Source organism: Lontra canadensis, unplaced genomic scaffold (assembly GCF_010015895.1).
Source record: "Lontra canadensis isolate GAN:19392208 unplaced genomic scaffold, GSC_riverotter_1.0 scaffold125, whole genome shotgun sequence".
Lineage (NCBI taxonomy): Eukaryota > Metazoa > Chordata > Mammalia > Carnivora > Mustelidae > Lontra > Lontra canadensis.
In genome coordinates, this window is record NW_022631119.1 from 5855068 (window position 1) to 5880026 (window position 24959).

Consider the following 24959-nt stretch of genomic DNA (forward strand, 5'->3'; position numbering starts at 1 on the left):
GCACGGTCTCCTCCGCAGGCGCGGTCACGTGCCCACCGGGCGAGGCGGGGGCGGAGCGTCGCGGGAGGTGGGGGCGGGGTATGGCGCGCTGTGCGGCGCAGGGCGGCTGGCACAAACGGCGGCGGCGAGGCCGGAGGAAAAAGCTCGGTGAGGAGAGCTCGGGGAGGAAAGGGGCGAAGAAGGCACTCGAGCCGGGGCACCGGCGCGAGCCGGGCGTAGTATGGGGGCGCGCGCCGGCCGGCGTGGCCGAACGCGGCGACCCCAGGAAGGGAAGGGTGGGGGTAGGGCGTGGGGGAGGGAACGCGCCGGGCACGTTGAGTGCTGGCCGTTTGAGGGGGGTGGGGGCGGAGAGCGCGCGCCGGCGGAGGAGGAGGGGAGGAAGGGGGCGCTGGGTGCGAGCGGTCCGTAGGCCCGGTCTCCGTCGCTTACAGCGCCGCGAGCGGCGAGGCCCGCACTCAAGGGGCTTGGGAGGGGCCGCCTTCTCCCGTCCTGTCCCCGAGTGCGTGAACCCTCCCCCGCCCTTCCCCCCTCCCCCCCTTCCCCCCTCCCCCCCTCCCCCCGTCGCCGTGGACCCTCCTCCCGCGGCTGCCTTCCGTCTGTCTGTCTGTCTTAGGCCCTCCTTTCCGTCTGGGTGTGTGTCAGCCACCGGCAGGCTTCCTCCCGTTGGGCTTAGGTTGACCCTTCCGCCCCGTTCTGTCCGGCTGTCTCAGGCCCGCCCTCCCAGCTTCTCCCCGGTCGGCGTTTCCGTCTTTGGGCCCCCCCATTCTCTTTGTCTCTGGGCTCTCTGGTTTGCTCTGTGGAGCACCCCGTTCCCGCCGTGTGTCTCTGGAATCCCCAGGTAGATCTCCCGCTCCCCACTGCTCTGGCATTCCTTTCCTACTTCAGTTCTCCTGCGTCCTTTCTGTTTGCTATGTGTCTGTCTGAGGATGCCCTCCCCCAGCCCCCACCGCGCTTCTGTGTCTTTGGGTCATCTCCCCAGCTTCACTCCTACTGCTGCTTCCCTCGCTGCCTCTTCGCTCCTTGATTGCACCACCCCCCCACAGTTCCCATGATCTTCTCCCTAACGTGGCCTCAGGTTTTGGGGGACTGTGTAGCCAAATCTGTCTTCCTCCCTATTGCCCTGCTGCCCCTCACCCCACATCACTCGGAGTGCCTCTGGCTCTTCTCACCTTCCCTTTTTTTCCTCTCTCCCCCTTCAGCCACCCTGACGGGTCCTTTCCCAAGCCCCTAAGGGCAGCAGAGGACTTGGGGACCAGTGAGCACCCCCAGGGCACGAGAAGAGCCTCTGCTGCCTGCCCTGCCTCACCCTGCCCTACGCCAGGCTCAGCCACCCCGGCCCCGGGCTGCATCAAGTGGAGGAGGCAGAGGCGGAGGAGGGTGGCACCATGGGCCCGGGCCGTGCCCTCCATGCCCGGGGGATGAAGACGCTGCTGCCATGGACAGCCCGTGCCAGCCGCAGCCCCTGAGTCAGGCTCTCCCTCAGTTGCCGGGTTCTGCGTCAGAGCCCTTGGAGCCTGGTCGGGCCAGGATGGGGGTGGAGAGTTACCTACCCTGTCCCCTGCTACCTTCCTACCACCGTCCAGGAGCACCTGGTGAGGCCTCGGCGGGGAGTGGGACCCCCAGGGCTACAGCCACCTCCACGACAGCTAGCCCTCTGCGTGAGGGCTTCGGCGGGCAGGATGGTGGTGAACTGCGCCCGCTGCAGAGTGAGGGCGCTGCAGCACTGGTCACCAAGGGGTGCCAGCGACTGGCGGCCCAGGGGGCCCGGCCGGAGGCCCCCAAACGGAAGTGGGCAGAGGATGGTGGGGATGCCCCAGCACCCAGCAAGCGGTCCTGGGCCAGGCAAGAGAACCAGGAGGCAGAGGCTGAAGGGGAGGGCAGCATGGGCTGCTGCAGTGGCAACAGCGAGGCCAGCGTGGGGCCGAGGGAGGAGGTGCTTCCCACTGCACCCGAGCGCCTGGCCCTGGACTATATCGTGCCCTGCATGCGGTACTACGGCATCTGTGTCAAGGACAGCTTTCTTGGGGCAGCACTGGGTGGCTGTGTGCTGGCTGAGGTGGAGGCCCTGAAGCGGAGTGGGCGCCTGCGCGACGGGCAGCTGGTGAGCCAGCGGGCTATCCCGCCGCGCAGCATTCGTGGGGACCAGATTGCCTGGGTGGAAGGTCATGAGCCTGGCTGCCGAAGCATCGGGGTCCTCATGGCCCACGTGGACGCTGTGATCCGCCATTGCGCTGGACGTCTGGGTGGCTACGTCATCAACGGGCGCACCAAGGTAAGGCCGCAAGGGCCTTGAGTGAAGGGGCCCCCCAGTGCCTGCCTTCGGGGTACCTGGTGCTCTGAGTATCAGTGCCCTTGGAGGTAGGCTTGTGGGGTCACAGAAAGTTGCAGGCAGCACCGGTGGAGTAAGTATTGGTGCTAGAGTTGGGTTTGGGCTCTCCCTTACGGTGGGCACTTTGGGGGTCTGTATGCTTTCTTTTTCCCCATTTGCCTTTCTTTTCATCTCTCCATCTTGTCCTTTCAGTGGCTTGTCTCTCTTCTGTCCGTTCGGTCTCCCAGGCAGGAGAAGCATAGTGGGGAGGGTGGTAGTGGTGAGACCTGTGCCAGGCTGAGGGAAGAGGTGCTGCCCACGGGCTTGGGGCTGGACCGCTTTTTGCCCTGTGCCATACTGTGACATCCGTGGCCTGGACAGCTTCCTGGGTGCCTGTGTGCTGCCCTGGGGGTGGGGGTGTCCTGTCCTTCATCTTTCGTATGCTTCTGATGCTTGTCCTGTATCCTTCCTGTCTGTCCGTCACTGCGTTTTTGTCCATTCTGACCTGTTCTCTCTCTGTTTTGTGTCTCTTCTTGGTTTCTTTTTTTCTTGCTTTACAGTAGTTGTTAACCAATTTTTGTGGGGGGGGGGGACATGGGCTTTTTTGAGAATTTGCTGAAACCACAAATCCTTTTTTAAGAATAATGCTCGTTTGTCTAGTTTATGGGCAATCATCAGTGTCTCTTGAGCCTTTAGCTGCCCGTTCGAGAACCTAGGTCAGGAGCTCTCCACAAGGCAGTGGTCTTTTGGGGCTTTTTGGCCTTCTGACACAATAATTCTCTTCATAGAGGGGTGAAAGGGCTCTGGCCTTGAGTCCAGGACAAGTGTCATTTGGCCAAGGCCCCCGCAGGGAGTGCCTGCTGCACACCAGTGACTGGCTGATGGCAGGGCTGTTTGCTTCGCTCGGGGCATGTGGCTGCGCTCCTGATGTCTCCTCCCTCCTCCCTCCGATCCCATCTTGGGTTCTGCCTCTGTACAGCTTCTGTCTCCGGCTGGAACTGGCTCAGGGACCCACGCTCCCTCAGGCCAAGGCCAGCATCCTCCCCATCCAGGTGAGGCTTGTCCTACCTCTCCCTGCCTTCTGTTACTTGATAGCTGGAGAGTCAGAGGAGGCCTTCCCTGTGCTCTGTTCCTGTGCAGGCAGGAGTGGTAAGAGGGAGCCTCCCTGGCCTCAAGGGGCTCAGCATCTTCACCCCAGGTCACGCATCCTCGCAGAAGGAAGTGTGAGGGGAGAGTGGGAGAGCTGAATGGCCCATGGCGGCACACTTTCCTCAGCCTCAGTTTGCTTATCCACAGGAGAGGAAAATCAGTTAAGTCCCCAGCTAGTGTTCGGCCGTTTTAGGCGGGGAGGGCAAAGTAGATTGAGCAGATGTTTCCCCCTTGGTGCGTTGGATGTGGTTTGGGCCAGGGCCTTGGCTAAGATTGGGGGTTGGAGGGGGTGGTTGGGACTACTTTAGCTCTGGGTGACTTCTGTTGACCTGGGAGGTCAGGACTGGCAGGGGAGACAGCCCACTCACTGGAGTTCTCTTGGACACCCCCACCAAACCCATGAGACACCTGCTCCAGACTTCCCCACCTTCAACAGGCAACCTCTGGACTCCCTCCCCAGGCTCTGAAATAAGAGTGTGGGGTACCGAGGTGGGTGGTCACAGAGGTGGTCGGGGCACACATCACCAGTGTAGCTGGAGTCAGCCACAACCTGCCTGTTGGTCACTCCGGAATGGAGCTCCTATGTTCTGTTCTCGCAGCTGTCTCTAGTCTCTCTGCTTTGCTGACCTGCAGGTGGGAGAGGGTTGGCTCCACTGGCATCAAGGACAACCATAGGGGATCACAGGGAGAGCCTGGCTGGCTTGGTTGCCCCTTTAAGAGCAGCTTGGAGGTGGGGCCTGCTGTCATTGGCTCAGTCCCCAGTTCTGCTGAACTGTGTGTGTGTGTGTGTGTGTGTGTGTGTGTGTATGGGTGTGGGTGTTGGGGCTTTTGGCACATTGTCACTAATAGCCTTTAATTCTTTAGTCTCCTGGCTGTGATGCTAGCTGCCCCTTCTCTGAGATGGGAGGGTGAGGAGCAGGCTTTTATGTCATTCTGCTTGTTGTCCCTTTCTCTTGTGGGTGTAGGAAGTAGGTGCTTCTCTGGGGCCAGAGGATACCCCGCCTTCCCCACCAAGGTGTGTATGTGGAGGGATTGGTGGGAGTTTAAAGGGCCTCTTTCTCTGCCTAGGCTTCATGCATGAGTCCCCTTCCACACCAGAATACAGACACTGTCCCTGCCTGCACGGTGGGAAACCCTGTGTGAGGGTGTGCAGGGCAGGACGCAGTGGAGGCCCGGAGACCCAGAGTGCTTCTGTAAGCAGCTACTACCTGGGCACTAGGGAGACACGCCTGGCCCCAGGGGCTTCCACGGGACTGCCTGTTGGGCCAGTACTAGGTAAACAAGCATCCGGACTGATCTCACATCTGAGGGGGGGGGGGCGTGGATATGGAAAAATCAGCAGAGATGCCTTCAGCCGAAGTACTCATGGTGCCCTTTGATCTGAGATGTGAATAACAAGGAGTACCAGGGGAGGTGTGTCCCAGGCAGGAGCAGAGGCCTTGTGGATGAGCGTGGCCTGGTCAGAGAGCAGTTAGGAGGCCTGAGAGGCTATAACGGAGTAAAGCAGTGGTAGCAGAGATTGGTGGCCTTGGAGGCTGAGACTGTGGGACGTGGTGGGGGTTCTTGAAGGGATTGAGCAGTGAAGAGCTGGAGGAAAGTGTCTCTGGCCGCTGTGTGGAGGTGGACTGTGGGCAAGAGGCTGCAGCCCTGGACCCTGTCCCCACCCTTGTGCAGACCCAGCAGTCTCTGCTTGGATTCTCTCTGGGGAGGGCAGTGAGTCACTGCAGGCCCCCTGGGCATGGCTACTTTTTTCCCTCCCAGTGAGGTGGTTGCTCAGAGCACTGACCCATTTGCAGGGAGTGAACAGTATAGAGAAGGTTCTCCTGAACCTGGGGGTTGTGAGCCAAGGTCTTGCCCCGGTGCCTCCAAGGCTCTCCACTGCTGGGTAGCCTTACCCAGCTGCAAGCCTCCTGGCCTCTTTCCCAGGGCGGGAGCTGGGGTGCTTCGGGTCCACACACGTTTAATGCAGAGCTGTGGACTGCTCATGCTGGGGAGAGCCTTGGGAGTACCATGTTGGAAAAAGGCTGAGGATTGAGTCAGCCTGGCCTGCTCGGGAGCGCTAGGCCAGCCTCCTGTTTGGGCAGCAGATGCCCATCTTTTTGATCAGGGATGTTCATCCTAGGGCTGTTTTTCCGGGCTGTGGCCCACAGGTGTAGCTGAGTGTTAGTGGGGAGCAGCAGGTGACAGTTTCGAGCCTGGAATAAGTGCGGGCCAAGGTGTCAAGACAGAATGGTCCACACGCTGGAGAGAGTGCACGCCAGTACTCCCCTATTTGCCTTATACAGCCCTCCTGAGTAGCTGAGGGTAGGATGGGGACTCTTTTTTAAAATGTCATTTCAGCCTGTCCTTTGACTTTCCATCATGTGACAGGCACTGTGCTTGGTGTCCTCCCAAACATTTGTCTTACTGAATTCCCACAACTGCCTGTGAAGTAGTTTATCAGCTCCATTTCACGGATGAGGAACCTGAGACAGGAAGCATAGTCTCCCACCCGAGGTTACTGCTGGTGTGGCAGCACTGGGCCTTGAACCTGGGAGTTAGGTCTGAAGGAATTTGTGGGCCCTTTCCCTCCCTCCACATCCACTTTTCTGGTGGCTCCCTGATGAGAAACAGCCGAGGCCTCCACGTGGTCAAGCAGGGAGAGGAGGTGAGAACCTGGGGCTAGACCTGTACACACACAAGCCACGGTCTGCAGGGGGTTCAGGAGTCGCCAGGTCTGTAAGCAGAGGAGGCGTTCATTAGCTTGTTGAACGGGTGAGGCCATTGAGGCTCGTTCAGGTCATGGGACTGTCAGGGGCTACCCAGCAGGTTGTCCTTGAGCTCAGATTCTAGTCGCAGTGGGGGTTTTGATACTTGTTTATATGTGTAGGAAACACTATTTATCTAGTGGGTTTTTTTGTAGTCAGGGGCAGCAGTTCTCAGCTTTGCTGTTCTCAATATTACGGTTATTTGGGGAAACTAAAAATTCCATGCTCCACCTTAGACCAAGTATTTCTGAACCGTTGAGATCGGCCTGGGCATCAGCATCCCATGTGATTCCATGCTGAAGCCAAGGTCAAGAACCCCAGGTGCAGGGCTGTGCAGCCACATCCCTCCATACCAGAAACATGTAAATTGGTTTTATTCTGAAAGGTCTGGTTGGGGCAGGGAGTCAGGTTATCTTTAAAAAGTTAAACTCTCAGTTACTCATCGAGCGTTGTCTGGATGCCAGGCTCTGGCCGTGTGTGGGGAGGGGGCTATCGCGCCCCAAGAGCTAAGGTTTCTGGTAGATGGTTCCTTGGCTGACAAAAAAGGAAGTCTGGACGAGAGTCCTTGGAGGAGTCTGGGGAAAGACGAGGGGCTGGGAGGGTGAGAAAGAGGAGGTAATGGCTGCCTCCCCAAATATCCCTGCCTTGCCCTCTAAGTCCCCTCCTGTCTGTCTCTGTCAGGCCATGGTGGCGTGTTACCCAGGCAACGGACTGGGGTACGTGAGGCATGTCGACAATCCCCACGGCGACGGGCGCTGCGTCACCTGTATCTATTACCTGAATCAGAACTGGGACGTAAAGGTAGGGCGTGGGGGAGTGAGGGTTGGGGTGGGAGGGAGGATGAGGTGGCTGCATCCACTCCATTTTGCGCTTCTGGCATTCTCCGGTTCCTCATATGGGCCCACAGTCTGGCAGTGCAGTGCCGCCTGCTGGCTGGCTCCCTCTTCCTGGGCAATGGCACGACCTTGTCTCCAGCTGACCTGGTGGTGGCAGCACCCCCCATCCCATTTCCTGTCTCCAGGAGCTTCCTGCCCGCCTCCATGGTGATGCAGACTCTGGCTGTCATCACTCGGGGGGGCCTGAGTGGTGGGAGGGAGGGATGTGTGTGGCCGCCAGAGAGTAGGCTCCAGGGGGCAGGGGGTGCAAGGCAGCGGCTGCAGGCCTTGCATCCGCCATCTTTTGCCTCATCCTCTGGCCTGCCCTCAGGTGCATGGCGGCCTGCTGCAGATCTTCCCTGAGGGCCGGCCTGTGGTTGCCAACATTGAGCCCCTCTTCGATCGGTTGCTCATTTTCTGGTCTGATCGGCGGAACCCCCACGAGGTGAAACCAGCCTATGCCACCAGGTATGACCGGTATTTGGGGGGACGAGCTCAGGTCTCCTGCTCTGTGCCAGCAAAGTCTTGTCCGACCCCAGGAGTGGCTAGGAAGTGAAGCGCTGAGAGGGGCCGAGGTGGGACAGAACCAGGCTCAGAAGGGTGAACTGTGGTGTCACTGTGGATGTGGTGGCTGGAATTGAAGACAAGTGTCGCTAACTGCCCTTCGGGGCTGCTCTGGTCCCCAGGTACGCCATCACTGTCTGGTATTTTGATGCTAAGGAGCGGGCAGCAGCCAAAGACAAGTATCAGCTAGGTACCTGCTTCCCAAATGGCACCCCCTCTGTCGAGCCCTTCCTATTCCATGTACTTTACAAGGCCTCAAGTCCCCTTACCCACCTCAGTCTCTTCCTAAATTTTGCAACTCCTTTTTTCTCTCCTCTGTCCTCTTCCCTAGACAGTCCTCTCTCTTGGCACCCCCAGCATGCGGTCCTCTCCTCCTCCTTCCCGTGTTTTTCTTGGCCTCTGGGTCCCTTCCCTGATGACTCCTGTCTCCTCTCATCTCACCCCTAGCATCTGGACAGAAAGGTGTCCAAGTACCTGTGTCACAGCCAACCACGCCCACCTAGTGGCCAGTCCCAGAGCTGCATGGACAGACAGCTTGCCCTGACTTCGGGAGAGCCTCCGGCCCCCTGCTGCCGGCCCAGCAGCCCACCACCCTCGGTGCCTGCGCCCTTTAGGCCAGCGCTGCTGCTTCCAGCTTTGCCTCTGTCCTGCCTGGTGTGGAGGGCTCCCTCTGACGCTGAGGACCAAGGAGGAGGAGAGACGTCTGCTGCCCTGGGATGGGGGCTGGGCTTGTGACCTGGGCTGGAGCCAGTATCGGGAGCTGCCATCGCTGGAGCTGGGGCCCTGTGGCTCACCCTGTCTGGCTGTGCTCCTGTTAGACGTGGAGAGTTGGAAGGAGGTATTGCCACCTCCCACCAGGATCCAGGATTGAGGGTTGGGGATGTCATGGCCTCTTACTGGCAAAGGTTTGTTGGGGGGATGGTATTCCCAAGCCCCCCCACTTCCCCAGCCTGGAATGTGAAGTGACTCCCCAGCCCCTATGGCCGTGGCACCTTGTGGACTAGGCCGCCGCTGCGTGGGCAGGAGAAAAGGTGCAAGGGGGGAGCACGGGCGTGAAGAGTCCTGTCAGCCAAGAAAGAAATAAAAGTTTACCTCAGAGCTGCAAACGTGATTCTCCTGCTCCCTCTTACTGGTAAGGAGACCTGTCTGTCTGCGGTTCGGGGCCTTTATTGACCAAAGGGGGTAGGGAGGTCTGGGAGCCAGTGAGCAGGGGGCCGCTGAGCCTGACTCAGCCGGCTACCAGCCAGAGCTGGAAGGCTGGGGGGGATGTTGCTCAGGCCTGTGCACTGCGGGGTGAGGTTGATGTCGGTGCGGCTGCCCACAGGGAGCAGGCAGAACCGCTGGAGGATGGCGGTGAAGAAGAGGAAGATCTCTGATCGCGCCAGGCCTGCACCCAGACACATCCGCTTTCCTGAGGACACGGGGATGCAGGGTGGGAACCACGCCCCTCCCAGGCCTGCCCAGCCTTGTCCCCTCCCTTCCTGGCCCAGACCTGGGGCAAAGGGCGTGAAGGCATCGTTGCTCTGGAACTTGCCCTTGTCGTCCAGGAAGTTGGTGGGGTTGAAGCATTCTGGGTCTTTGAACTGGGTGGCGTCCCGGTGTGAAGACATGAGCAGAGGAATCACAAAGGTACCCTGGGGGTGGGGGTGCACAGGGGTTACCCCGTGGACTTGGTTAGTCATCCAAGACCCCATTTAAAAGCCAGTGGGAAGGTGGGCCTATTTTCCCTACTCCCAGGGCTGTGTGACTCAGCATTGCACGCGCTCAGGGCTGATGATTTCGGCTGAAGGTGTTCCCAGGCCTGCACAGAATCCCCATGCGTGGGCACCTTGGGCAAAAAGTAGCTGCGCAGGTGGGTGTCCCGGGTGAGGGCACGGGGAAGCCCCAGTGGCAGCACGCTGATGAAGCGCTGGATCTCGTGCAGCATGGCGTTGGTGTAGGGCAGGCGCTCGCAGTCCTCCAGCCTTGGGGTGCGTCCGCCCTACCACTGCATCCACCTCGGCCTGCACTTTGGCTGGGGGCGGGCAGAGGCCGTGAGCTGTGCATTCCCAGGCCCCTAGCCATCCCCACACCCAAGCTGCCTCATTCCAGGCTTTCCAGCTCCCGGACCTGCCACCTCTGGGTACTTAAGCAGAATGAGGAGCCCATAGCGCAGAGTGGTGCTTGTGGTCTCAGTGCCCCCGTAGAAGAGGTTGTGCGTTGTCATCACCAACGTCTCTTCCTGGAAATGGCTCTCTGGGTCTTCCTGTTCCTGCGGACAGAGATGGGTGTTGTGGCTGCCTGGCACCTCCTGGTGGGTGGCATGGGGGGGGTTTAGGGTAGTAGGGACTCGCACCTTACTCATCTGATCCAGGAAGCAATCGATGAAATCGCGGGGCTCCCCAGGCTGCCGCGTCTGCTCGTGCCGCTTGATTTGCTCAGAGATGAAGACCCGAAGCTTCGTGAAGTTTCGAAAGATTCGGTGGTGCGGGCCTGGGAGCCAGTCGAGGAGGGAGAGGAAAATGTACATCTAAGGGGACAAGACCGCAGCAGGACCTTGGTGCAGGGAGACCGCACCAGGACTTTGATGTTCTAAGTTCTAGAACTCTTTCCTTCCAAGACTGATCCAAGGTTGGTAGGTCTGTGTACTCTAGGTTTGGCATAGGAGGGAGGGACTGAGTCTGGCCCTCTCACCTCGCCCCATCTGGAACTTATGATGCGGAAGTTGTCATGGAAGAGGTCCAGGAGCCTCAGGAACTCTGGGTCCTCATAGCCATAGCGGTTCCCGAAGACCACCGAACAAATAACGTTAGATACAGCATTATCCAGTAGCCGTCGGGGGTCGAACGGCGCTCCTGGGAGGGGGAACGGGACGGGGTCTTTTCGTGGTGGCTAGGCCTACTGGCTTCTTTCCACTACAAATGCCTTCCAACCCCCCCCCCCACCCCGCTTTTTAAATATTTTATTTTTAAGTTATCTCTACACCAAACCTGGGGCTGGAACCTACAACCCCGATGGACAGTCGCTGGCTCTGCCTACTGAGCTAGCCAGGCGCCCTGCCCTGCCCCTTCTTGATCTTTGGCCACAGCCGCAAGAAGCCCCTCTCCTTTCCCAGGCCGCACCAATGGTGGCTTGAAATTTGCCAAGCAGACAAGCTGCCTCCTCCAGGATGCGCTCCTCAATGGTCCGCGTTCCCAGCCCGAACTCCTTCAGTGTTCCCAATGCAAAATTGCGCAGCGTCCACCAGCGCGGCCCGTTGGAAAACACGATGCCTAGGGGAGAGCAGAGAAGGGGCGGGCCGGGGAGTTGGCCACGCCCCATCCCGGCCCTGTCGGGTTTTGGAGCTGGCTTCCTCGCAACCTTTCAATTCTGCTGCTTTCTGTTGCTCTTGGCTGCAACCCCAGCCTTCTCGGCCCTATCCACGCGTTGGCCCCACCACTGCTGGTCTCCATCCCTGACCAGTGCTTGCTCGCTTTGGCTTGAGCTCTTGGGCTCTTCTCTTCCTTCTATTGGCTGCACCAGGAACCAGCCCCTCCAATTCGGCCTCTACGTTTTAGCTCCGCCCTACCTTCTCGCTCTTTGCCTTCACTGGCCTTCTCGTTCGGCCCCGCCCCACCTCCCGACCCCGCCCCTTATCGCTCAAACTGGGTGGTCCGGCCAGCACTTCCGCCGCCTGGGACTCACGGTTTCCGCGAGTGAAGCGCTGGAAAACAGCCATGGCCCCGCGGCCGGAGAAGGCATCCGCCTGCAGCACTAATGCGTCCCGCAGCGCTGAGTAGCCGCACAGCACCACTGCAGGACGCCGGCCCAGCCGCACTGTGAACACTGGGCCCCAGCGGCCAGAGAGCTACGCGGAGCGGGTGCTCAGCGGGTCCTGGTCGGGGCTCCTGACCCCCTCCTCCACCCTAGAGCCCCCGCCCCCAGCTCCCTCTTCTTTCCGACCCAGAGTCCCCATGTCATCCCCTCATTACTGACGGAGGAGTTCAGATCCCCACCTCCTTCCTCCGCAGGAGTCCAGCCCCCCACCTTCCTCTTCCTTCGGGATCTGCAAGACCAGGGCCCGAGCCCTCTGCACCCACAGAAGTAGGCGTCTGGACCGTCGGTGGTCTCCTCCCCACCTTGAACCCGGAGAGCAGACCTCTCGGCACCCCTTCCCCGCTGCCCGCGACCTAACTTCTCACTCTAGGCTCCTCCTCCCTGAGGACCCCAGACTGGGGGGAGTAGGGGTGGGGTGGGGAGGGAGGGATCCCGGTCGACTCTGCCAGGAAGTCAGGCCCATTGGCCCTCTCCTCTCTCAAGCAGATATCCAGGCTCCCAGCTTCCCCGTAGTCTCCTCCTTTCCTGGAACACAGGGCTCCAGGTCCCTCAACCCTCCTCAGGACTCAGGGGTCGGAGCCCGCGGCTGTCTTCAATCAGAGCACCAGGACTTCCAGCCCCCGAGCCCACGGTCGGGCGCTACCTCCATGAGCGCTCCGTCCAGGCGTCCAGACTCCAGCTGCAGCAGGTTCCCCAGCAGTGTGAGTGGCGTTGGCCCCGGGGGTAGGGCCCCCCGAGTCTGAGTGCCCTGGGCACCCCAAACCCGCCTGGCTAGGGCCAGCGGCAGGACCAGCAGCAACAGCAACGCTGTGACTCCCGTGACCATCGTGCCCTCTATCGTCCATGCCTGCCCCCCTTTGCCTTTATTTGATTCCCTTTGGGTCTTGGGTGGAGCTGGGCGGATACCAGGAGTGGGTATGGCCGCTTATTTTGCAGATTCCCCCACCCAAGGTCTCCACCCAGCCCCCCAGCTCTGTCGCTGTCGTGCCAGGCGCAGCCAGCCCCATTTGGCAGCTTTGTTGCACTAGCGTTTCCACGTCAATACACCTGCCCGACAGGTGCACCCTACTGAGCCCTTGGGCCCTTAGGGTCCATCTTCCTTGGCCCAGAGGTGTGCATTTCTGAATCCCCTGGCCGCCTTGGGGCCCATGACCCCCTGAAAGCCATACCCTATAACTTCGGATTCCTAAATACATTCCTGACTTCCAAATACACTTCTAAAAACACCCCTGGTGATACACCCATTAGCCTGGCCCTCCTGTGCCCTGTGCTTGTGATTCCCAGGGACAGGCGCCTGAGCCCTTGTCACTTCCATGCCCTTGCTCTTGAAATGGTGTATGCTGTACCCGTACACTGTTCAGGAAGGCGGCTCACCCTCCCATGGACCCCTGCCTGGCCGGATCCAGCCTTCCGCCAGGTGCCTGGCACAGGGCCCAGACCTGGGGAGAGCGTGGGGGCGGCACAGCTTTTGGGACTGACCTTGTTTCTGGGAGTGTCTCTCAGGGTCTCTGTCTTTGTTTTATCTTTGTTTCATCTCTCAGCATCTTCCTCCGTGTTTCTTTGTTCATCTCTCTCTTTCCACCTCTGTTTTACTCTTCCTGCTTTTGTTCTTTTCTGTATCCCTCGCAGTTTCTCTTTCCCTTCATCTCCCACTTCCCTGTTTCCTTGCCCTCTGGCTCTGCCCTCTGGCTCTGCCCTGGGTCTCCGGATCTGTTAGGCTTTCTTTGTCTGGGAACCCAGGTGACAGGCAGTGGGTTCAGGGCAGGGCCCCTGCTTCCAGGGCGCTGACTCCACAAGACAGTGGGGGGTTGGTGGGGGGTGCCCTCCCTGGGTCCTACCCAGCCCATTTTGTCAGACTCTCTGATGAGCCGCTCTCTCTGGGTCTCTTCAAGAGCTGGCATTTGTCCTGCTCGCTTCAGTATCCCCAGCACTAAAACAGTGCTCGGCACACAATGGGTGCTCAGCAAACATTTGTAGAGCGAATGCATGACTCTCTTTATCCTGATTTCTGTTTCTGTCTTTATCTCAGACTGTTTTCCTCCGGCTCTCTTTTGCTGAATCCTTGTGACTGTCTCTCTCCTTGTCTGTCTTTGTGTCTCATTTTTTAAGGCTCCTGTCTCTCTAGCTCCCTTTCCCTTCTATTCTCAGATCTCCTTCTCTCTTCATCTCTGTTCCTCTCAATTTCTAGCTCTGCTTTAGAATCTCCTTGTCTTCCTTCTCTCCGGGCAGCTGTCTCTGCCTTCCTGTCAATGCGTCCCTGTCTCTCTGTCTCACTCCCAGTCTTGGTTTTCAGGATCTCTCCCATCTGTTTCTCTGCATCTCTCCATCTCTCCTATCTCTCTCCATCTCTTTTTTTAGTACTTCCATGTGTTCCTCTTTGCTGTCTCTTTGCTCTTTCTTTGCTATGTCTCTTTGCTCTTTGCTATTTCTTTCTTAGGACCTCGGAGTCTCTCCCTCTCTCTCTCCACCTCCTTATCCCTGCCTGGGCCCTTGGGGCAGACTCTGTGGTTGGCTTGTGCTGGCAACAGTTTAGGGATTAAGGAGCTGACGCCTGGTGTGGGGGCTGCCTATAATTCTCAGCAGAGCATGTCCCAGCTTCTGGATGGCCTTGGGGAGACCCCGTTTAGGGTAGGGTAGGCTCGCCAGGGCCACCTCCACCCATGGCTGGGGGGCCACCACCGCTCTGCCTGCCTCTGGCCCTGGCTCCATGGAGCTGAAGATGCCCAGTTCATTGAGAAAAGCTTCTGTCAGCAGGATGTCAGGCTGACAAAGCCAATCCCAGGTTGGGAGGCCCCATGCCCCAGACTGCTATCCCCACCCCAAAGGGAAGAACTGCAAGACAAAGGGATACTCTTCATTGCTCTTCCTCTCTGGCCTTCTCTGGCCATTTCTGTTTCCTTCTTTGTCTCTCCTCTTCTTGCTGTCTCCCCATTTCTCCATGCCTGTACCCTCTGCTTTCTTCCGTGTCTCTGACTTGTGACGTGGAAGGGAACAGTGTTGGAGTCTGAGTTCTGTTCCCAGCCCTGCCCACTTCCGACTGTGTGATCTTGGCCAAGTCATTTCAGCTCTCCAAGTCTCTAAAAGTGTATAATGTGGGATGCTTGGGTGGCTCAGTCCGTTGACCATCTGTCTTCTGCTCAGGTCATGATCCCAGAGTTCTGGGATAGAGCCTCACGCTGGGCTCCCTGCTCAGTGGGGAGTCTGCTTCTCCTTTTCCCCGCTCATGTTTTCTCTCGCTGTCTCTCTCTCTTAAATAAATAGATAACATTTTTTTTTATAAAGTATATAATGGGGCACCTGGGTGGTTCAGTGGGTTAAGCCTCTGCCTTCAGCTCAGGTCATGATATCCGGGTCCTGGGATGGATCCCCGCATCGGGCTCCCTGCTCAGTGGGGAGCCTGCTTCCCGCCCCCTCCCACCTGCCTCTCTGCCTTCTTGTGATCTCTGTCTGTCCAATAAATAAAATGTTTTTTTAAAAAGTATATAATGCTTTTTTGTCCTATAGGGAGTTTTAAATGGGGGCATTTAGAGTGAATAGGAAGCACTGTGTGTCAGTGTCATTTTTCAGTCTCTTTGTCTGTCTCCCGGTCTGTCCCGTTCTCCCTGCTTCCATCTCCGTCTCTGTACAGCACCCACATCTCTAGCAGACTCGTTCTGTGTACCTTGGGGCTTTCTGTCTTTTTCTCTGCCTTGGTTTCTCTGCCTCTCTGTCGTCAAGCTGTCCTCCAGCTCTTACCCCAGGAAATAATTTCTCCCAGCTTCTAGCCACTCTAAGGGCGAGGGTAGAACTAGTCAGTTCCGTCTCTCCTTTACAGCCCGACATTCCTTCTCCCCGTCCTAGGGGGCTGCCCTCCTCCCTGTAATTCAGTCCAGGGAGGTTTGAATCTTTTATAAAGATACTTTATTAGAAAAAGGTAAAAACAGCCCCCCAAAAGGGTGCACAATAGAAGAGGCAAGCTCTTCCCCTTCCCCTTGCGTTTCTCTGCCTCTGAGGGCGCAGACCAGGTCAAGATGGGGACCGGAGGATGGGCAGGCGGCAGGCACAGGTGCGGGGAAGCAAGCATGAGAGCGAGAGGGATGGGCTGCACAGCGGAACGACCAGGGGGACGGAGCCAGCTCCAAAGTCTGCCTCTCGGCTCACTGGCGAAATCCGCAAGGGCGCGGCGTCAGCGCGGGCGCAGGCACAGCTGGAAAGGCCGCGGTAAGTTGCCGAGCCCGGAGCTGAGCGGCGTCAGGTCGATGTCCTCGGGCGCCCCCAGCGGCTGCAGCGAGAAGCTCTGCAGGATGGCGGCGAGGTAGAGGAAGAGCTCCATGCGTGCCAGAGACTCGCCCAGGCACAGTCGGCGACCTGCGTGGGGGGGAGGATGCGGAGCAGCGTTGAGGTAAGATGGGGTGAGGGGGTCCAGTCGCAAATTCTCAGATAAAAGCAATACGAAGCTAATGATTGGAGACGCCACAGAGCCTGCCTGTCAAAAGGTCTGGGAAAAATGTTTTAAGTAAATCTGAGGCCAAAAAGGATCGGGTGATACAAGGACAAGTTCATGGATTCGAATTCCACTTTGCTGTTACTAGTTCTGCGATCTTGGGCAAGTCAGTTTCTGGGTATTTCAAATGGGGATGATTGGGGCGCCTGGGTGGCTCAGTGGGTTAAGCCTCTGCCTTCGGCTCAGGTCATGATCCCAGCATCTTGGGATCAAGCCCGGCATCGGGCTCTCTGCTCGGCGGGGAGCCTGCTTCCCCCCTCCCCCCCGGCCCCTGCCTGCCTCTCTGCCTACTTGTGATCTCTCTGTGTCAAATAAATAAATAAAATCTTAAAAAAATAAAAAAATAAAATTGGGATGATTAAAATAAAATAAAAATAAAATAAGAGTAGGGATGATAGTAGTGCCTCATTAGATTGTTGTGAATGCTACGTGCTGGTAAAAAAATGAGAATATGGGGCGCCTGGGTGGCTCAGTGGGTTAAAGCCTCTCCCTTCAGCTCAGGTTATGATCCCAGAGTCCTGGGATCGAGCCCCACATCTGACTCTGCTCAGCGGGGAGCCTGTTTCCTCCTCTCTCTGCCTGCCTCTCTGCCTACTTGTGATCTCTGTCTGTCAAATAAATAAAATCTTTAAAAAATATATGAATATAGTGCCATGTAGTTCATATTGCCTGTCAAATGTTACTCTAAGCCCTATACTGATAATATAATTTAATCCTAACAATTCCAAGAGACGGGCCTTGGAATTCTATCATTCTCCATTTTATAGATGTTCCATTCTCCATTTTATAGATGTGGAAGTGGAGGCACAGAGAGGTGAAGTAAGGTATTCAAGACTGTTATAGCTAGGAAATGACAGATCTGGGGTCCGGCTGGAAAACCAAACTCTTAGCCACCACTCGAATAAGTCTTCTTAAGAGTAGAGCTTGGTACGCGGTAGGCAATATGGTAAATGACTTATTATTATTCCTCCCTCCCCCTTTTTATTTCTGCTACTGGGTTAAACAGGAAAGATTTTTTTTCAGCAGGATAAAGACCAAAGCCAAGAAAAGGAGAACTGCTCGCCTGCGCCACACAGTGGAGATACTGAAGGTGACCACTTCCAAGTTGAAGTAATATCCTGCCTCCCCACTTCCCTCCGCAAGGATTTTTAGCCATTATCTGCCCATAGGAAGAGAGCTGGGAGGGAGAACAAATGTCTCCGCACACCCAAAGTTGAGGATGCGGTGGGATGAAGAAACGAGAGGGTTTAAAGAGTGCAATGAGGAAGGTAGGTAGGAATATGGGACCCCAAAGACCCTGACTCTTGTCCGCATGGCTCTCACCTGCTGAGAAAGGCATGAAGGCAGGGTTCTTCTTGAAGGACTGATTGGCATCCAGAAAATGCTCAGGGTTGAATTCCTGGGGCGTCATGAACTGGCTGGGGTCATAGTGGACTGTGTTAAGAAGGGTGATGATATCTGTGCCCTGTGTGAGTGGGGAGGCAGAATCAGTGGTGGTAGAAGATCTGGGAGATTCTTTAGCTGAAATTTCCACTCCACAGGACTGGAGGTCCCAGGGACTTGACAAAGGGGCGTGGAGCCTAGGACTCCAACAGGGATTCAGGAAATGTGTGTCACTATTTGGGGTTCCAAGTGATGGGTGCTGGAATCTGTGTTGACAGGGATGGGGGATATCGCCCCTTGTCAGAGCAGATATGGGATTTCTAGGAATAGGGAGAGTTCTTTCAGAACCGTGCTTAGGCACAGGGCGTCCCTAGGATGAAGTCTTAGACCCTGGGGATGCTGGACAGGGGTCCCAGGAAGGGGAACTGTCATGGGGAAGGGTCTGAGGTTCAGTCCATTATAGTACTGAATGGGTCCTGGGAAGGGTTCTGAGGTTCTGGATTTAAGAGCCTCAGATATCTGTTGCTAGGGCTTGGGATGCCAGTCACTAAGGCTCCAGGTACTGGGATCCTCCTCGCTAGAGACCCGGATGCCATTGGCAAGTCGGGGATGCCTCTTCCTAGTGTGCCAGACCTCCATTGCCAGGTGCCCAGCACACCTTGGGTATCAGGAAGCCGCGAAAGGCTGTGTCCCGAGTGACGCGGTGCGGCAAGTTCATGGGGATGACGTCTGCGAAGCGCTGCACCTCGTGGATCACCGCATCTGTATAAGGCATGGCCGCGCGGTCCTCCAGCGCCGGCAGCCGCGCGCGACCCACTACGCGGTCGATCTCCTCCTGTACGCGGGCTGGAGGTGGGGCCTGAAGCGTTAGTCAAGGGTCCCGGCGGCCTCAACTGGGCTGGGCAGAGGCGTGTGCATGTGTGGGCGGGGTCCAACCAACGTTTCCCAGTAGGGACGCGGTTACAGAGATGACTGTGATGGTTAGCAGGAGTCTCAAAGGGAAGGGTTGGTTTGGGAGACGTAGCTGAGGACAAAAATTTGGTTGGTGTAAGGGGCAACCAAATTTTGGGGTTGTGCGGGGTTGTGCGGGCGGGGCTTTAAGGGCTGCCTGGGATCCAGGCCCCGGATGGGACTGCGGTCGGCGTTCGAAGACTAGGCCGCATGGAGTTTTAGGTCGAGTGGGTGGGTAGTGCGAAAGCCTGGAGAGATACGGGATGGGGCAGTGCTTGGAGTCCAGGGTTCCGGGATCCGCCCAGAGGCGGGGTTTGGAGAGGTGGGGTCCCAGACTGTGCTGTGTGGGCGGGTGGTCAGACTGTGAGGGTCAGACGGGTGATTTCTGGCTGGCCCTGCTGGTGAGCCTCGGGGCCAGGCTCTAGCCTACTGTGAGATGGGGACTCGCTATGTGGTCAGGGTTGGGGTGGATCGCAAAGCAAGACCACGAGGACGAGGTCCAGGTTCCGGCGGACTTGGTGGACCGCGGGAGCCATGGGGATGGCGTCGGCCTCAGTGTGGGTTTGTGGACTTGGCTAGAGGGTGGGGCGTCTCGGGCGTAAACTGCAGGCCTGGGCTATTTGGCATGCTGGGCGGAGCCGTGCCCATGGTTGTGGGTGGGGCTGAGACATAGGCGAGTTGAGGCTTGTGGGGCACGAGTGCGCAGCGGTTGTGCCCCGCGGCCCTGTGTGCAGGATCCCCGGGCCAGGCTTGGGGCGCGCGCACCTTGCACTTTTGGATACTTCATGAGCACAAGGAAGGCGTGGCGCAGCGTAGTGCCCACAGTCTCGGTGCCGCCAAAGAGCAGGTTATGTGTGGTCATCAGCAGGGTATCCATGTGGAAGTGGCTGTGCGGGTCCTGCTTCTCCTGCGGGGGTTGAGGGGTGGGGAAATGAGCCCGGGGCAGGGAGATCCCGCCCGGACACTGACCACGGGCTCGGAGTCTGTGCGACCCGCTCCCCACAGATGGGCGCGACTCCTGCTGGGTGTGTCCGTTCAGTCCTTCCTCTGTTTAACTTTCTTTCCCCGGGGAAGCTGGGGAGCGTGGAAGGACTGGGTAGAGAAAATCTCTGCCCAGCGCCCACAGTTAACAGATCCTTAAGGGCTTCTTAACGAGCTGTTAATTGGCGGTGGGTCCCGAGTGGCTCTGGGTTCCGAGCCGAGCCAGGTGTTCCAACTTCACCCGCCAGTTGTAGGAAGATCATTCTCAAACCCGCTGCAACCGGGATCCTTGTTGGTTTCCGGCGGGGGCGGCAAGTCAGACCAGAGATGAGACTTCCAGCCCAGGCTTACTTGTGCCATCTTGTTGAGGAAGCAATCAATGAAGTCCCGGGGAGAGTTGGGGTCGAGGGAGTCCTGGTGGTCGCGGACGCTGCGGGCGATGAGGTCCTTCATGCACCCGTAGTTCTGGAAAAGGCGTTGGTGCGGCCCGGGTACCCAGTCCAGGAGGCTCGGAAAGATGTTGTACAACTGGGGATGAGGGAGAGCGAGAGGGGTTTGGAGGATCAGGTAGAATGTGTGTCTGGGTGTGTGTGGGGATGGTTTGCCAGTGAGGTCGGGGTGGAGCTGGTAGGCTGGGGTCTTGTGGGTCAGCTGGGTTCTGGAGAGACCGAGGTGGGGCGGGGGCTCTGGGTGTCGGTGGCAACTAGGTGGGGAGATCGACCTTGGCTGGACCGCGTGGTGCGACGCGGGGGAGGAGCCAGAGGGAAGGGGCGGGACCACACAGAGTCCATCACATCCTTTCTCTTCCCACCCGCGGTTTCCCTTTTCCGAGGACTGGAAGAACCCCCCACGCTGTCCCGCCCGATCTCGGCGTCCTGACCTCTCCCCAGGGGCCGCTCATGATTTGGAAGTTGTCATTGATGAGGCGGATAATGGTGAGCAGACGCTCATCGTCGTAGTCAAAGCGCCTGCCGAAGATCACAGAGCAGATGATGTTGGACACGGAGCGGCTGAGCACAAACGTGGGGTCGAAGGGCTTGCCTGAGAATGAGGGGCGGAGTGGGTCAGGGGGTGCATCGTGCAACACCCCAGACCCCGAGAGGCGCCAGAGCGCACAACATCCAACCCAACCATGCCAGGGTGACTCGCAGCACAGAAGAAATGTCCTTGGCCACCTGACCTGCAGTGAGCGTAGCTCCCCGCGAGTCCTTGGCAACACACCAGGCAGGACAGAGCCCACAACATCCTTCCGCACAATAACACCACCACCCAACAACGGAACAGGCTATTCTTCATGATACAACACACAGCACACACCACACAAAACAACATGTATACAATATGCAGCCCAGTATGATATCGCATCGGCTCCTGAAAACACTAGGACCTCACCCAGCAATGGCACGCAGCACAACATCTGATATCCAATGATCCGATGACCGAACAGACGGCAGAAAATAACACATTAGCCACCACCACAACAGCATGGCCCAGGAAACTGAGTCTGGAGTTAGATGGACGTAATTTGGGTTTCCACTTAGGTCTTGATCTCAGGGTTAGGAGATCGAGCCCCATGTGGGTCCCCGCCCTCAGCAGGGAGTCGGCTTGAAGAGTTTCTCCTTCTGCCCCTTCCTGCCCACTCTCTCTCTCTCTCTCTCTCTGATAAATAAATCCTTTTTAAAAATACCGCACAGAGACAGCGCAAGAGAGCGGCCACCACGCACCCTATCCAGTCGCCGAACCTCCAGGAACGCCCACGGGAAGCCGATCCACCTCCAGGGGGCGCCACTCTCACTTTGGGCCAAGTGGGGAGCCTCCAAGGGTTTTGAGTTCGTGTCTACACTATAAGGCAGTCCTGACCACTAGGTAGGATGGGTGTGAGTTAGGGGTATCAACTAACGTTCCGGGACCCCAACCTTCAGTTTTCCTTAGCTCTGCCAGCAGGAAACTGCCTTCCTCCAGGATCCGCTCCTCAATGCTCCTCTTCCCCATCCCGAAGTTCCGCAGAATCTGGACAGAGAACCTCCTCAGGACCTTCCACCGGTCCCCGTTGGAGAAGGCGATGCCTGGAGAGAGGGGAGGGGACAGCTTAACTGATGACTTGTCCCCAAGACTGCTGGAAGAGAGACTGAGAATTTGGAATCTCCCCTTCCTGGGAAGTTCTACCCAACCCTCCAGGCTGGGTCAGGTGCCATCTCTGAGCTTCCACAGGGCCCTGGGCTTTGTCACCATAGTCCTGATCACTCTGCCTCAGTTTCCCTCTCACAGATCTGATCACTCTGGATTATCATAGCCTGATGGTTAGGCTGTGAAGGTGGGAGTGGAGGAAGGGAGGGAGGGGCTATCTTGGTCATCATTGTGTTCTAGCATTGTCCAGCACAGAGCTTACCCCATGGGAGGTGCTGATGATTCCTTATTAATTAATGAAAACTCAAATAAGGAAGAAAAGCAAGAAAAATAAACACTGAGACATTGGGACCTCATTCAGGAACAAGACTCTGTTCTCTTCTTTCCCTGTTCTCAGTGTCTTTGCATAGGCTGGTCCTTCTTCCAGAACACTCTTCACCTTCTGTCTGCTCCTGACTGGTGACCTTCATCTTTTAGGTCTCAACTTAGAGCTCCTTTCCTCCAGGAAGCCCTTGCTGGCTCTCCCTCCCTCCCTGCCTCAGGTGTTTCCTCTGGGCTCCCACAGTTTCCCTAGCATCCCCCACCCAGCCCTGACCACTGTAGGTGGTCATAGTCTGTTGATGGGACTACAGTAGGCTAAGGTCTCTGGTGTGTTTATCTCTGATTTCCCTGGAGCAAGCAGAGAACTAGATGCTAAAGAAGAAAAAAAAACTTAGTGATTGCCTTTTATTGTCTGCATTATCTCATTGACTTGTAACAACTTTCTCATGCTAGCCAACTCATGGTCAGAGAGAGGAAGCCACTTGTCCAAGCCACCTGTACCTGGACAGGTGAGGTCATAAGATCAAGCCCAGGAAGGGGACATGAAGGTGGAAAGTATCTTTAATACACAATAGGTGGGTTTTTGCTTTTAGCCAAAGCTCTTTACTTCCAAATTCTGGAGCAGCTGGGACCCATCTAATCAAGGGGACAGGGGAGAACCCTAGGGCTTTTTTTAGGGGGAGAAGAGTAGTCCAAGGAGCAAGTCTTCAGGATCTCTGCAACTTTCTGCCAGCTTACTCTTTCTCTCCTTTGTCATTTACTGAGACTTGTCATATGGCTTCCTTTGAATAAAAGATTAATGTTAAAAAAAAAAAAAGAAAACCCACAAGACTAGGTGATTTCCAACTGTAAGGGGGACAGGATATTGAGACAGAAGAGGTTTGGAGTTGATGTGAGTTGCTGGATGGGTGGATCTGGGTTTGGATTGGGATGGGGATGATGACAGAGGATGAGGGGGGATTATGGGACTCATGATAAATTGCGTTTGAGGTCACTGATGGGAATGGAATTGTGTAGAATGGGAAGGACTGGTAGATTACGGTTGAGTTTGGGCTTGGGTAGATATATGTCAAGGTTGGTTTTGTTGATGGTTAGGGTTGAAAATGGAACCAGGGACTGAAGACCTCAATAGGTGATTGAGATGGAAGATGGGGGCAGGGGAGGGGAATGATGGTGGAGTTCAGTTTGACCGAAGGGTTAGGATGAGGTTGATAACAGATTTTAACGTGGGAACTGGGAGGGGGTTCATAATGGGAATGGAGGGAGGGAGGGAGGGAGGGAGAGGAATCAGTGTTGCAGATAAAGATGAAGTTGAGGTTGGAATGGGGAACACGGAGGTAGGGTTGACGAGGACTAGGTTGAGGTGGGTAACGTGGGCTGGGCCAGATAATTTGGCCACTTGACAGAGATGGAAATTTGGTGATGTGGTTAGGCTAGAGGTAGGGATTGGGATGAGAATGGGGTTGGAATTGGATGGAAGCGGATATTGGTGTGGAAGTGCATTTCAAGATGGTGGTGGGATGTGGGGATGGGGAAGGTGGACCAGACTCTACCTAGACTAACACTGTCTGGGTCCATCCTACCTAGTGTCATTGGTAAGATCAGCAGCCCTGAGTGTCACTAAAACTGGGAGGACAGTCTCCTACCCTTATCCCCTCCCTCAGTGTGGAATGTGTTGGGATGGAGAAGATGGCGGACAGGCTTACCATTGCCCTTAGTGAAGTTGAAAAAGACAGGGTAGTCACCACGACCACTAAAATCCTCCCCTTGGTCAACAAGGGCCTCCTTCACAGCTTGGTACCCGCTGAGGACCACCACTCGCCTGGGCCCCAGGTGCACCGTGTACACACAGCCATACTCCTTGCTCAGCTGGGGGTAGGAAGACAGACGTCACAGGGGCATCTGGGGCCCTGAGACCCCCTCCCCCAGTTCTTCCCCCCTCCTCCAAGCCTAGGTCCCTGCACCTTGGTGAGAGAGGTCAGCATGTCTTGGGAGCGAAGCTGCAGCAGGTTTCCTAGGAATGGGAGGGGCCTGGGGCCTGGGGGCAACCGGTCCTTGCCCCTTGAACTGAGGATCAGGAACAGACTGGTGAGAGCCAGGAGCCCGAGCAAGATGGCTATGCTCAGACTGTCCATGGTGAAAGCAGCCGCAGGTATCTGGGGGGCAGAGTGGGAAAGGGCAGGACTGGGAATGGAGTGGGATCCCTTCACTCTGCATCTTCTGGGACTTGCCTTCCCCAGACCTTAGAAGTGAGGGCAGGTGAAGAGAAGAGAGGAGACAGGGCGAGGGGAAGGCCAAAGAATGAGAGAAGAGAAAGGAGGAGGAGGAGAGGGAGAGAGAGAGAGGACACACACGGAGAGAGGCAGACAGCAGAGGCAGAGACAGTCAAAATGCAGAGAGATCGACAGTAAGAGAGACAGCAACAAACAGAGACAGAGAGAGAGACACGTGGAGATAATGAGGGATACGGAAAAAACCAAGCGAGCTATCTAAGTATCTATAAATGTACGCCTATCACCTATCTATCTGTCTGTCTGTCAGTCATCAGCTCTCATAGACTAAATCTCACACAGGGACAGTGATCAGAGATAGAGACACACAGGGCCAGAGACAGACAAATGAAGACAGAGAACTAGAGAAAGGCAGAAGAGAGAGTTAGAGAGACAGAGAGACACATGCTTCCTGAGAGACATACAGACAGACACTGAAAGAGAAAGGGCAGGAAATAAAGAGCTAAACAGAGACTGAGGGAAAGAGAGAGTGACAGACACAAAGGAGAGATGCACAGAGACAGACACACAGACACACACATGGAACATTACACAGAGATGCGCAGAGACAGGGACCAAGACAGACTGAGAGAGAGAGGGCAGAAGCAGAAGCAGAGGGAAAAGAATCAGGGGTTCTGAACCCAGGGGCTCAGTGCAGAGAGAGGTGCCCCCTGCTGGGTAAACGCTGGTACTAGCCGGTGCCCAGCCCCGCTCAGGGCTCTAAAATCTGGGTGAATGAACGAACACAGAGACAGAGAAAGCCCCAGAAAGACAAGCCCACGGACCTCAAGGACCGTCGGAGGAGATGACAAGGGAGATCCCAGGCAGTCTAGAGACTGAAGGGAGATGAAGCCGATGAGCCCTGTCGTGAGAGCCATCCTCCTCTGTGACCTGCACCTGGCCCTTTACCTGCTGAGCTTCCGGGCAGCAGAAGTGTGATCTGCTCCAGGTCAGTGCCCTGCAGCTCTGCGGATGCCTGGGGGGGTGGGGGCTGCCCTTAAATCA

The 24959-nt window shown here is 56.9% G+C and overlaps 3 protein-coding genes and 1 long non-coding RNA gene across 6 annotated transcripts; 2 read left to right on the forward strand and 2 right to left on the reverse strand.

Moving 5' to 3' along the window:
- Positions 1 to 56: 56 nt before the first annotated feature.
- EGLN2 (egl-9 family hypoxia inducible factor 2) lies at positions 57 to 8500 on the forward strand. 3 transcript variants are annotated; one of them, XM_032841738.1, is made up of 6 exons: positions 57 to 147; positions 1200 to 2272; positions 6886 to 7005; positions 7411 to 7547; positions 7766 to 7833; positions 8091 to 8259. In XM_032841738.1, exons 2-6 carry the CDS (start codon positions 1436 to 1438, stop codon positions 8144 to 8146), a joined length of 1218 nt encoding a protein of 405 aa, XP_032697629.1. In that variant the 5' UTR covers positions 57 to 147; positions 1200 to 1435; the 3' UTR covers positions 8147 to 8259. The 3 variants fall into 3 exon arrangements, with proteins under 3 accessions (XP_032697629.1, XP_032697631.1, XP_032697630.1); XM_032841739.1 differs by lacking the exon at positions 57 to 147 and adding an exon at positions 460 to 499; XM_032841740.1 differs by lacking the exons at positions 6886 to 7005; positions 7411 to 7547; positions 7766 to 7833 and having other exon boundaries at positions 8091 to 8500.
- Positions 8501 to 8643: 143 nt separating this feature from the next.
- Positions 8644 to 12264, reverse strand: LOC116857601 (cytochrome P450 2F2-like). Its single transcript, XM_032841846.1, is given in 9 exon segments — positions 8644 to 8654; positions 8884 to 9277; positions 9472 to 9619; positions 9621 to 9657; positions 9753 to 10152; positions 10317 to 10477; positions 10745 to 10894; positions 11307 to 11469; positions 12082 to 12264. Coding segments are annotated over 9 exon segments (1647 nt in total).
- Positions 12265 to 15321: 3057 nt separating this feature from the next.
- LOC116857636 (cytochrome P450 2F5) lies at positions 15322 to 24959 on the reverse strand. Its single transcript, XM_032841902.1, has 10 exons — positions 24864 to 24959; positions 23649 to 23840; positions 23391 to 23553; positions 21153 to 21302; positions 20117 to 20277; positions 19588 to 19764; positions 19021 to 19162; positions 17963 to 18150; positions 17245 to 17386; positions 15322 to 15785 (listed from the first exon to the last, which is right to left on the reverse strand). The coding sequence occupies exons 2-10, from the start codon at positions 23817 to 23819 to the stop codon at positions 15604 to 15606; spliced, it is 1476 nt and encodes a 491-aa protein (XP_032697793.1). The 5' UTR covers positions 23820 to 23840; positions 24864 to 24959; the 3' UTR covers positions 15322 to 15603.
- Positions 18176 to 21243, forward strand: LOC116857637. Its single transcript, XR_004380779.1, has 3 exons — positions 18176 to 18309; positions 20069 to 20171; positions 21169 to 21243. It is a non-coding gene; the product is annotated as an uncharacterized LOC116857637 (long non-coding RNA).

What these genes read in the sequence shown, in the direction of transcription:
- LOC116857636 (XM_032841902.1), bottom strand. Translation starts at nt 23,819, where the DNA reads ATGGACAGTCTGAGCATAGCCATCTTGCTCGGGCTCCTGGCTCTCACC. An exon ending in GCGGCTTCCTGATACCCAAG is followed by an intron (nt 17,387 to 17,962) that starts GTGTGCTGGGCA and finishes CCACTCACACAG; the next exon opens with GGCACAGATATCATCACCCT. An exon ending in CTTCATGCCTTTCTCAGCAG is followed by an intron (nt 15,786 to 17,244) that starts GTGAGAGCCATG and finishes CCCCCCACGCAG; the next exon opens with GTCGCCGACTGTGCCTGGGC.
- EGLN2 (XM_032841738.1), top strand. Translation starts at nt 1,436, where the DNA reads ATGGACAGCCCGTGCCAGCCGCAGCCCCTGAGTCAGGCTCTCCCTCAG. An exon ending in ATCAGAACTGGGACGTAAAG is followed by an intron (nt 7,006 to 7,410) that starts GTAGGGCGTGGG and finishes GCCTGCCCTCAG; the next exon opens with GTGCATGGCGGCCTGCTGCA. An exon ending in CAAAGACAAGTATCAGCTAG is followed by an intron (nt 7,834 to 8,090) that starts GTACCTGCTTCC and finishes TCTCACCCCTAG; the next exon opens with CATCTGGACAGAAAGGTGTC.